This window comes from Natator depressus, chromosome 11 (genome assembly GCF_965152275.1).
Source record: "Natator depressus isolate rNatDep1 chromosome 11, rNatDep2.hap1, whole genome shotgun sequence".
In the NCBI taxonomy this organism is placed as follows: Eukaryota; Metazoa; Chordata; order Testudines; family Cheloniidae; genus Natator; species Natator depressus.
The window spans coordinates 35,860,540-35,873,539 of NC_134244.1; the positions used below are offsets into that span (position 1 = coordinate 35,860,540).

The window sequence follows — 13,000 nt, forward strand, 5'->3', positions numbered from 1 at the left end:
AGTTATTAGAAGATCCCTTACAGTGGGACTGCAGTTTTTCTTTAAGACATCTGGGGCATAAGGTCTGCGGATTGTCTGTCAATATTTATATTAGATTCTCTACCGTGTCCAGCTTATGCTGGTTGCAGTAGTGTAGAGATATCGTTAAGGAGCTGGCTACAGTTCTTTGAGTCTCTGGTTGGATGTGGCCCAGCTGGCAATGGTCCATAAGGGTAAGTCTACACTGCATTTTAAAACGTGCAGCAGCAAATCTCAGAGCCCACGTCTACAGACTTGGCTCACACTATGGCACAAAAACATTGTGGCTCGGGCTGGAGCTCCAGCTCTGAAACCCACCCCATCCCCTGGCTTCAGAACCTGAGCTCCAGCCCGAATCCAAACATCTGTGCAACAGTTTTTAACACCAGAGCTTTATTCCAAGTCTGTAGACCTGGTCCCGAAGACTCACTGCAGTGAGTTTTAAAACAGAATAGACATAAGGGACTGTCTGCTTTCTGGTGATAACCAGCAAACATCTCACTCTCACCCCTCCCTGCCGTGACGTGCCACTTGAACCAAGAGTTGTGCTAATTCTGCCAGTGCTACACCTATTAGAGATTCCCCATTCCAGGGGGAATCCCTACAGGGTAGATAGGGTAAATTGCTATTCCATTTGCACCCCTTGAGTGGCACAAAGGAAACTGGGGCAAGAATCTGCCTTAGGGATTTTAAGAATTCTGTCCCTTCCATTACACTTCAGCTTATTCTCATTGTTAGCCAATATGTTTAAATTGTCAATCACTGCTATTAAAATGGTAATTAAGCTAGAGATCAGATTCTCTAAGCCCATCATACATTTTCATGGTCTGCATTTCCCAGACATTTTCTTCATAAGTAAAATGAGTTGTCTTTTATGAATCAAACCTATTCTTACTGCTATTGACATTTTAAGATTAGTCATTCCTCTGGCCCAATATGTTGCACGTGGGATATCATCTGATTTTGTAACAGAAAGCTTTGTGTCTATACCTGAAGGCCAGTTTTCCTCTTAGCATAGTTTTATTCTGCTAAAGGCATAGTCACTATTCCTTCATGGGTAATTTACTGTGAGACAAAAGGTAAAAAAAAATGACCAGTTACATCTATTAGTATGAAGCACACCAGAAATGCAATTTTACCCCTGAATGCCCACAAAGAATAGATATTTTTGTTTTTCCTTACAGATATGAGTATTCTCTGTTCCCCTTACTCCTATCAGCCTTTAGACCGAAAACAGATATTGGGATATATTGTTTGGGAGATACCAAAGAAGAAAAGTCTGCTAATTCCAAATAGTATTCCAAACTCTTTTGCTTCCATTGGAATTTTCGACAAATAGTTCTTCATCTTGATGATAGAATTTGGATTTTCCCTTAATATTGGGCTGAATTATGCAACCCTTACTCACCCCGATGAGCACTTATTTTTAAAATTATCCTAAATATGACAATGAGGCTGCTTGGTTGAGTGAGTGCTTGTCAGTATGAGTAGGAGTTGCACAATCTAGCCCTTTGCTCATGTGCTGTTTCACCAATTTATAGCTTTAAAGGGCTGAATTTTGAACACCTTTGTGGCTATCTAAAAATCATCTCAGTACTTTTATTTACTTTGGGATTTAACTTGATTATGTTTGTTATTCAATAGTGAAACTTTAAGTGCAATAGAACATGGATCCATTTACATCACCAGAGAATTCGGCTTAGTAATCCTCTCTCATACACACTCACACAGCTTGATGGTCTCCCTCCACTTCTCAAAATCGAGGTGTAATAGCAGCATGCTGTACTGAGTTCTCATGTTACTAAGATTTAATTACTTTGACAAATTGCAGTGTAGTAGTTGAATAAAGTATCCTATGAAATATCATAAATAATTAACATCAAAACATATGGACAAATACATTTTGTTAATTCAGCGTACTTGTAATTTTTTCATGGTATTTGTTCAGTTATTTGCAAATGTATAAATTTGGTAATCCACAGAGGGTCTTCCAATCATTTGTATGGCTTAACAAGATTCTACTGTACTGTTGCTTTGCTGTTTCTCTAAAGAAATGCATCTTCTAGATGTGTTAGAAAGTCTTTTGTTTGTCAAAAACATTATTTTTGCTTCCTTCCATAGTTCTAAAATTATAAGATATTTCTCCTGAAATTATGTTTGTGGTTTCCATGTTATGGTTACATTAATTTCCTTTAAAACACAAAAGTTTATATTATTTTGTATGATTAAATTTAGATTTAAATGGTTTCTTTATGTGGTGATTAAACACATTTTCTCAGTAAATTCACCACACTTCCCCCCAACCCGCACCCCCTTTCTCTTTTTAAACAGGTCATTTTTACTTTTTGGAAGGACAAAATGATGCTCTGCTGTGTGGCAATAGCTCAGATGCAGGGTAAGAAATGTTTCATTATATTTTATTGTCTTTTACGAAAACATTTATATGTACAAGTGTAAGTTAGGAAAACTCAAGCGGACAACCCACTGCAGTGTCTTCCACAGTGTATTATTTCAAATCAACAAAGTTTCTGGAGTATGATACTGGATTTCTGAGTATCAGCATCAACATGACTTGAATTTGCAATGTTCCTATATAAGTGTGTCAGGCTAGCCTTTTTCCCTAAAAGTAGGCATTCAAATACTTCGAGCATAAACATTTGCTGCCATCTGGCTGAGTAGTTCCCTTATTATAAGCCATGCCAGGGGACACTCTTTTGCAATTTCACAGGAGATGTGCTGACAGCTGACAAGCTTGTGAGAATCAAGAGCGTGAATGGGAAGGATAGCATATTATACATTTTATCATTAAAGCGTTGATGTGTTCTTAGAAAATAACATACTTTTTTCTTTTCTAATTTGTTTTATCTTAGTTAACCTTACAGCGTCCTTTATTGGATTGTTTTGTGGAGTAAAATTTTAGCTGATAATAATTTCATCTTGAGTAAGTGACTGAATGTTGGCAACTCATATCCTGAACATTTCTGTGATGTACAGTAGTGTGTAATGATTTGGAGTATCTATTTAAAATAGCATTTCTTTTTCTTTTGTAGTCAATGTCCAGAAGGATATATATGTGTGAAAGCTGGTAGAAACCCCAACTATGGCTACACGAGCTTTGACACATTCAGCTGGGCGTTTTTGTCACTCTTTCGACTGATGACTCAGGACTTTTGGGAGAATCTTTATCAGCTGGTGAGGATCCACTAAAATAAACACTATTACTACAGCTACAACATAGCGTTTACACCGTGCTTTACATCCACATATCTCTGAGAATGCTTGGGGCGGGAACTGTCTTCGTGTTTTGTGTTTCTCTACAATGGGGTCCTGGTGGATGACTGAGGCTCTTAGGTTATACTTCCGTATACATAAATAATAAGAATAATTGTGAATAATCAAGAATAACTGTATTAAGGTGGGTAAATGAACCCAAATTGGTAACATATCTTGCATAAACACAATCAGTGAATACCAGAGTCATGGTTGGCTCCGAGTCCAGTGTTCTGTATGTTACTAGACCACACTTCCTCCTTAAGAGGCACATCTTGCCTCTAACCTCCTTGGGCGTGGAAGGATAAGGTGTGACCAGTGGCCCTTCTACTATGTAGATCTACAGGATAAAACCCCATTTTAGGGGGAGAGCTGTGGCAGCTGACACTACTACAGCCTCTAGTTTGTAGTAGAAATTGTGAAGCAGCTGAGCTGCAGAATCTTATTTACCTTGAACCCAGTAGAGATTCTTCTGCAAGGCCCATTTAACTCTAGTTTTGCACTTGTGAGCAGAATATGACCCACAATATTTTTATATGGAAAAACTATATGAATTATCAAAAACCAGTTGTGTCAACACAAGAGCTCTTATTATACTAGAATTGTGCATTAATAAATTATAATGTATAGAGACTATGTAGTAACTTCAAAAAAATGATAAAGCTATTTATTTCTTTTTTCCCCAGACGCTACGTGCTGCTGGCAAAACATACATGATATTTTTTGTTCTGGTAATTTTCCTGGGTTCTTTCTATCTGATTAACTTGATCCTGGCTGTTGTTGCTATGGCCTATGAAGAACAGAATCAAGCAACCATGGAAGAAGCAGAGCAGAAGGAGGCAGAATTTCAGCAGATGCTTGAACAGTTGAAAAAACAACAAGAAGAAGCTCAGGTACCTTTGTAATCCAAAATTGTTCCTTTAGTGCAAGATTGTGCACTGGTCCTTTTCAGCCACACAGGAGCATAAACCCCGACCCCCTTCACAGTAGTAAATTACTTCCCCCACACAAACACAGCCCCCGAACAAGGGTGAGAAATAGAGAAATAATGACTCTGTTCTACTCCTTACTCACGCCTAAATGATCAGTTTAGTCTGTTGATTAGTAAGAAATCTGGTAAAGAACACTGAGCTGAGACACTGGCGATTGAAGTCTCAGGTGGAGATGTGAAAAAAACACAGGTGCTGCTACATGAATTATTTACAGCTAAATAACTTTTCATTACATTTCTTGAATGTAACTCAGGACAGGTACTTTGCTGTGAAAATGGCAAGACTGAGCAGAAAATTACAACAGAGATTCAGGCTGAAAGAAAACTTACATATTTTGTGGGCAGTGCTCCCCACTAGAGTAGTGTTGCATCACTTGGAAACAGACTGAAAAAAAGGCACACATTTTACATGGTGAGAGTAATTAGCCATTGGAACAATTTAGCAGGGGTCATATTGGACTCTCCATCACTGACAATTTTAAAATCGAGACTGGATGTCTTGATTCAAGAAATTATTTTGGGGAAGTTCTATGGCCTGTGTTATATATGAGGTCAGACTAGGTGATCACAGTGGTCTCTTCTAGCCTTAGAATCCATGAACCTTTGGGTCCTACTTTGAAGCCTCTTTCCTCTTTTTGAAACCCTTCACACTTCCTAATGGACTAGTTGGTTGACTGGACAGTGGCTAACTAAAGGTGGAGTTGATCTGTATCTTCCTGGTAAGTGTCTGGCTAAAGACCAGCTGACCTGTGCCTTCTAGCAACATCTGCTGCTGACTTCAGCCTTAAAAAAAACATTATTTAGTCAAATTCTCTACAAATGTTAGAGACTATAAGCAGTACCAGGGCTATTGCCGAACATAGTTTAACTCAATTCTATGAAGACCACTGACTGGAATGATGTCACTGGACATAGCTAGTCCATTAAGGAGTTGGAAACTATCCATATATGCATAGGACCCAGCAAAGGTGGTTTAAGGAAATGTTATCTCCTGTTACTGCGGATTTCTTTTCTCTTATATTTTCTTTTCTCTACATTCTTTCTTTGACTACATTCCCTGAACTTTGTATAGTTTGTCTGCTGGTTAAGATTCATTGCACAAATGCTATATTGTTCCCTCTTCTTTAATCCAACAAAGACATGATTGTTCACCTGTTGCTCCAGTGATGCAGTTTTCTTCTGGACTGTTCTATTCCCTGTCAGGTTCAGGGCAAGAATATAGGGCCATTTTTGGTCTGGATTGCAGTGGACTGGTGAATTATTTTTCCTTGCACATTGACAAAAAGGTGCTTTGTGCAATATGCTGTGCTTTATGAAGTGGGTTCAGTGCTTCGCTTACACAAATATCACATTCACTCACTTCAAAAAAATAAATTTAAAAATGTTAGTGTACATTTTAATTGTGTGTCATTTTGTGACACAACAGGCAGCAGCAGCAGCAGCTGCAGTAGCAGCTGATTCAAGAGAGTTCAGCGGAGTAGGTGGGGTAGGAGGATTCTCTGAAAGTTCTTCTGAAGCATCGAAGTTGAGTTCAAAGAGTGCTAAAGAGAGAAGGAACAGAAGGAAGAAGAGAAAACAGAAGGAACAGTCTGAAGGAGAGGAGAAAGATGAGGAAGATTTTCACAAATCTGAATCAGAAGATAGCATCAGAAGGAAAGGTTTCCGATTCTCCATTGAAGGGAACAGGCTGACATATGAAAAGAGGTTCTCTTCTCCACATCAGGTACAGTGGTATTATCCATTAAACTGTGTCTTTATTGCATCATCATCGGTTTGTCATGAGAGTGCAGTAATGGTAAGGACACAAGGTGAATATCCTTATTTCTGCAGAAGGTGTCACAGGATCTTTAATGTAATTTCAAATTGTCAGGACTTTTTGTTAAACGCTTGCAGTGAAATATGAAGCTGTTAGAATTAGAGAGATTTTGTTTTTCGTTGCAAATTAAAAAAATGAACCCACCTGAAGGAAAAATGTGCCACTTCTCACGTTTCTTTCATGAAAATGGGCCCATATACTTGTGAAAATGGGTGCATTCAGTGTGAATAGTGGTTTCAAGATTTTGCATGTTCATAATCTGAAATATCACATTTCCAATGACAAAGCAGCCATTTAATGAACTTCACAAAAAACTAAATTTGAGGGACACAGAGTCACTGCACATGGCAAAAATTTTCATGTGAAATTTTTCATGTGAAAGTGTTCATTAGTTTCAAGACCTTGGTTTTATGTCTCAAAAAAGATCACAGTGCCAATAGCAAAAGTGGCACTTGCCTCTCTCCTGTGGCATTGCACAGTGGTGACTGAGAGAGAAGAGTGCCATCTACAGAATCCACAGCACACTTCCTTCAGCAGCTGTCTTTTCTGCAGAGGTCTTGGATCCCAACACTGACCCAGCTCAAATGTGTTTAGTATGTGAGATCACATAGGATAATCACACAACGTTGTATCACTCCAGCAGTATAGCCTATGTCTCCATTTATGGCGTTATGTAGAGTACAGACATCGCATGCTCCCCAGCACAGGTATAAATAGCAGTGTAGATGATGAGGTATTGCTTAGATGAATAGAGTCAAGACATGGCAGAACTTTACGGTATATACTCTACATACAAACAAAAAAAACCTCTGAGAACTGCTTGCAGGATTGGGGCCTAAATGAATAATATCTAGGAAAATATTTACATTTTTTTAAACTAACTCATATTTGTTTGCTGTCTGTCAGTACAAAGTAGGGCCCAAAACATTTGCATAAAAAATTATTTAGCCAAGCATACAGACCAACACAAAGCAGGAATAAATAAGAGTCTAGCTTCAGTTTTATTAATTTATGAACCGCGTGCAATAAAATATGCAGAGAGTTAGAGGAAGCAATTTCATTAAACAGCGTCTTTTACTGTAATTAAACTGATTGATTTTATTTTTCGAAGTGGCAAAGTAACTATGGCAGTGGAAATCACTTGTGTGCTCTTTCCTATTAATTTTACTCCCAAGCCACCTAAAAGCATGTGTGTGTGCACGCTCGTGTGTGTAGTAGTCTCTTTCTTTGTCTATGACATAAATCTTTAGAACATATTAACTTTGTATTTATTTTTTAAGAATTTTCAGCTAATAATTATATAATTTTCTTTTTGTACAGTCTTTGCTGAGCATTCGTGGCTCCCTGTTTTCCCCAAGGCGCAGCAGCAGGACGAGTCTTTTCAGCTTCAGAGGTCGAGCAAAGGATGTAGGATCAGAAAATGACTTTGCTGATGATGAACATAGCACTTTTGAAGACAATGAGAGTAGAAGAGGTTCTCTCTTTGTTCCACATAGACATGGTGAACGGCGCAACAGTAACATTAGTCAGGCCAGTAGGTCATCCAGAATGGTACCAGCGCTTCCAGCAAATGGGAAGATGCACAGCACTGTAGATTGCAATGGGGTGGTTTCTTTAGTTGGTGGACCTCCGGCTCTCACGTCACCTACTGGACAGCTTCTCCCAGAGGTGATCATTGCCAGCAGTAGCTGTTTTATGAATTTAAGGAAGTTTCTAATAGTTCAGGCAAGGTGGCCTCTTCTTACTACACAGACCTGTGTTTCTACAAAATGAAATCACTTGGGAATGATTTTTTTGGTTGGTCAAACTGAGATTTGTCTCGCAATGTCTAATTAAATACCTGAAAATACTTGTTAATACACTAGGAATTAACAAGATAAAATAGTAAATAATGTAATAAGCAAAATGTATGGCTTTATTATATATCCAGGCAGTCAGTACATTTCCCCCGAAGATTTAATTGGGAAGTTCTGCATTCCTATATCAGATGGATGTCAAAAATTACAAAAATGATAAATGGGTTATATATAATTAATGGAATAAAGTAAGCCATGGTATAACTCCCGTTAACTCTACATACCCCTGTCAATAGAATACTGTGTTTAACTTGAATGGGTTGTGATAGCACTACTCTCAGTCAATTCAAGATTCTTAGAGGTTAATTTTTTGTATAAATTTCAGTGTGATTAGACATTTCTTGTCCTTTGATTTTGGTTTGAAAATTTAGATATAGGCTTACTGTATAGATATTCAGTCTAAATGAAGAAGCAACCCAAGAAAATGCACATACCCCATTTGTGCACACAGCTGCCTGTCCACGTAGGCTGTGCGAATACAGATTTATGAAAAGATATGCCACATATTTAGAAAGATATTTATAATAAAGCTCACTGCCAAATTCTGTGGATCTTTTTTCAAATTTTCAAATAGTTAAATCCAATGTGAGAAAGACATTCAAATTGAATTTCTGGGCCCGGAATCAGCAAAGTATATAAGCACATGCCTAACTTTAAGCACACAAGTAGTCCCATTGAAGTCCATGGGGCTATTCACATGCTTAAAGTTAGGCTTGTGCTTAAATTTTTAACTGAATTGGGACCTAAATGAAATCAGTATACAGGGGATATGAACCTACATGTCCCTCATTTTCCTAGAAACTCACTATATTTTTATAGAATCCATACAGTGTTTGCTTATTAAATCAACACACATGGTGATAGACTATTTTATCAGCATTTTATTTTCAGGGTACCACAACAGAAACAGAATTAAGAAAGAGACGGACAAGTTCTTACCACGTTTCTATGGATTTCCTGTCAGAGCCCAGTGCAAGACAAAGAGCAATGAGTATAGCCAGCATACTCACAAACACAATGGAAGGTATGTAGCATGGTATGTCTGATATGACTAAGTATAAATAGTATAAATAACTGGACAGAGAAAAACTCTGTTCCCCTGGACGTGTATATGGGAGGGGATGGTCTTGTGGCTAAAGCAGAGTATGGTGAGTTAGGAGACTAGGCTTCTACTCCTGGCTCTGTCACAGATTTCCTGTTTGACTTAGCTATGTCAGTCAGGGCGTGAAGAGGTGTGATCCATGACTGACATAATTGTGCTGGCAGATGTCCTTAGTGTAGATGAAGCTATACTGGCAAAGCTGGTGACTGGTATAGCTTGTTTTGCTCATGGTAGTGATTGTATTATATCAGTACAAAGTGTCCACATCAGGAGTGTATTGACATTATAGTATACCATTTTTCCTGTACCAGTAGGGTGCTCTTGGTATAGACATGGCCTAGGGCTGTGTTAATGCTAGATTTTTTACATAAAATTTCCCACCATTACTCTCACAAATGCAATTCAACTGGAAGGCAGCCACTGGTGTTCTAGCTGCCAAATAACCCAACCCTGCTCAGATCAGATCTATTTTCACTGCCTACACTAATATTCCCACCATTTCTACCTCTTGTGGAGTCACAGTGATAATATCACCAGCTGGTCCTTAGAACTTCTTGCCTTCAGGAGCAGAAGCTGTCTTTTCTGCAGAGGTCTTGGATCGCAACACTGACTCAGCTCAAACATGCTTCATATGTGAGATCAGATTGGATAACAACACAAGGTCGTATCACTACAACAATATAGGCTATGTCTAGACTTACAGCACTATGTAGAGTACAGACACCGCATGCTTCCCAGCACAGGTATAAATAGCAGTGTCGATGATGAGGCATTGCTTAGATGAGTAGAGTCAAGGCATGCCAGAACTTTATGGTATATACTCTACATACTATCTACATGCCCCAAAGGTGCCTCTCACCATCTACACTGCTATTTTTAGCAGTGTAGTGTCCCTCTACCTCCCTTCTGCCAGACCCTTTCATTGCCATGTGAAGCTACACACTGAAGTGTGTTCACAGCCTCCTTTTCACTGCAGCAGTTAGTTACATGTACCCTACAAGCTGCCATAAGTGTAGACAAGGCCATGGTGTTTCTAATTAAATCATAATAAAGGATGACCATATGTAATTATTCAAGTCGAGAGGAGTATTCATATGAATAATTACACACATGCTTGAATGGTTTTAGGATTGGAGCTTAATTAGAGGTCTGATTCTGAAAAGACTCACGCATATGAGTAAATTTACTCACATGAGTAGCCCCATCAAGGATTTTGTTTCCTTCCACAGTGAAGCCACTTTAGATAATAAACAATAAACAAAAAATTAACTGCTTCATAGCTAAAGGTCAAGTTGTAGGTCTTTTGTAGGCTTGTTTTAATTGGTTTTGTTACCACCTTGAGCCTCTTGGCCCAGCTTTCACCTTGGGTAGCAGTGCAAAATAGCATCTGAAAATGAGAAGATTGTAACTAAAACAAAACAACCCCATCACCCCTCTTACTGTAGAGTGCAAAAGCACATGTCTCTCATGCACCTCAAGATCACAAGGGTGAAGGAAAGGTTTTATGTGCCAAGAGGACAAGGTTAAGGGCATATTTATGTCCTAGAGACAAACAGGCAAGAGTTCCACCGGCACAGATGCCGATAGCAACTGGGTTCCGTTGGTTCCACCCAAAGGAATACTATCGAACAAGCAGGTGAGGTGCCCACTCATGCTGTCAGTGACAATCACCAGATTCTTCTAGTCTTGTCACAGTAATACTAGTAGAAGTGATTAGGGAGGTCCCCACCCTTAGCCGTGACAGCCATTGGATACAAAATAAAAGAGCAACAGCAGCTAAGTGACCCTGTCTCTGACTCTCATGCGCAAATAAAACACCTCCAAAATTATTTAATTAGTTTGACTTCTATGGGGAAACTGTCATGTATCCTTCTCTTTTACTCTTGTACTCTGATGCTTCTGTCCATTTCTGTTGGGATAATTGGTGGATAACAAGGGCAGTGATGGGGTTTAATGGTTCCTTACAATCTGGGTCCTGAGTCTCTCCAATTCTGACATTGATAGGGCCAATCTAGCTATTAGATATGCAAAACAGTCTCATAAACCTGAGAGAAACGCTCACTCAATAAATGAGGGCATGTGCTACATCCCATCCCCAGGTAAGTTCTATACTGTGTCAGAAGGTGATTGAAGTACTAGATATAGAAACCAAGGAAGAAGATTTGAATCACCTGCAGGCAGCATTTCCCCTAGAAGTTACAGAAGGAAGTGGGGAACTGATGAATTTGCGTATTACCCTATGTGTTCTTCATGGAAAAAAATATTTGCATATTACCCTATATGTTTTTCATGGAAAAAAAGATGAGAATTCCAGAATATTTGATATTGTCAGAATTTAATAGAACTCATTGGAGAGATGCTTTCTTTTTTTCCAAACCCATCATAGACAAGAAAAATGTATGGCATAACATGAACATGTGAAAGGCAGTGAAAATACAGTATACAAGTTCAGGACAAATTCATAGATTCAGGATTATCCACACTGCATTTTGTTATTATTAATTATTTATATTTATTATTATTATTTGTAGTAGTAAATGACACTCCCTGCACCAAAATGCCTACAATCTATAAATTGCCTTCCCTACTCAGTACAATAGAAGAAGGTGACTAAGGTCCCAGTGTTCAGGTTGGATTACAAACTGTCTATTCAAGGCACACAAGAAGCAGAATGTGGTAGAAACATACGAATTGCCATATAGTCCCATATCCTTGTTTTTTTTAAGATCTTGCTAAATTCCTGACCTCAGCTAGATCAGGAGTTTAACTGCCATATGAGGAGAGATTAATAAGTCTGAGACTTTTCAGCTTGGAAAAGAGATGAGTAAGGGGAAGATATGATATAGTTCTATAAAATCATGACTGGTGTGGAGAAAAGTAAATGAGAAATGTTATTTACTCCTTCTTATAACACAAGAACTAGGGGCCACCAAATAAAATGAATAGGCAGCAGGTTTAAAACAAACGAAAGTATTTCTTCACACAACACACAGTCAACCTGTGGAACTCCTTGCCAGAGGATGTTGTGAAGGCCAAGACTATAACTAACAGGGTTCAAAAAAGAACTAGATAAGTTCATGGAGGATAGGTCCATCAGTGACTATTAGCCATGATGTGCAGGGATGGTGTCCCCAGCCTCTGTTTGCCAGAAGCTGGGAATGGGCGACGGGATGGTTCACTTTAAGATGACCTGTTCTGTTCATTTTCTCTGGGTCACCTGACTTGGCCATTATTGGAAGACAGGATACTGGGCTCGATGGACCTTTGGTCTGACCCAGTATGGCTGCTCTCATGTTCTCACTTCCAGAAGTTGTTGTTGTTATGTCTCATATATATAGGACTGACAAACATATCTTTTGAGAGAGAGAGAGAAAATAATTAATGCTTACCTGTTTTGTTTTTCTTCTAAACATAATGCCTGGCTATCCTAACCCACCCTGGAATCACTGTCTAGAATCACAGGTCTAAGAAGGAAATGTATATAATTAAGTTGAAACATATTTGGTTCTACAGCACAAGAGGATTACTGTTTAGATTATTAACCAGCTCTTTCAGTGTTTCTACACCTGATGTAAGCCATTCTCAGAAGGAGCTAGTAGGTGGGCCCTGCTACCACCTATTGTAAATCACCTTGAATTACACATGTTTTCTGTGGCAGCGGACCCAACCCCATGCACAGATTTTCAAGGTGTACTGTTTCTGAAGAAATAAATGTACAAATAGGGTTCACTTTTTTTTCCAGTGGTAAATTATAATAAATCCCATCTAGTGGATTTAAGCCTGGAGATGTAAGTCTGGTAACTCAGGCCAAAATGGGCATGACCCAGAGTTTTGTGCTCCTGGACCATAATTCAGTGTTAGGAGTCATCTGGCATTTTGTTTGGAACAAGAATATCAAATTATTAAGTCCCATGGGCAAGATGCAATTTGAACTATACTACTCTTCC

The 13,000-nt window shown here is 38.7% G+C and overlaps 1 protein-coding gene across 5 annotated transcripts in view; it reads left to right on the top strand.

Annotated features, from left to right (window-relative positions):
* Nucleotides 1-13,000, top strand: part of LOC141995930 (sodium channel protein type 2 subunit alpha) — a 124,718-nt gene that overhangs the window by 41,104 nt on the left and 70,614 nt on the right. For all 5 annotated transcript variants that reach the window (XM_074967468.1, XM_074967466.1, XM_074967469.1 and 2 more), the window contains 6 exons: nt 2,350-2,413; nt 3,069-3,210; nt 3,975-4,181; nt 5,706-6,002; nt 7,416-7,763; nt 8,843-8,975. In XM_074967468.1, coding sequence (XP_074823569.1) covers nt 2,350-2,413; nt 3,069-3,210; nt 3,975-4,181; nt 5,706-6,002; nt 7,416-7,763; nt 8,843-8,975 — 1,191 coding nt within the window. The remainder of the gene's footprint in view (nt 1-2,349; nt 2,414-3,068; nt 3,211-3,974; nt 4,182-5,705; nt 6,003-7,415; nt 7,764-8,842; nt 8,976-13,000) is intronic.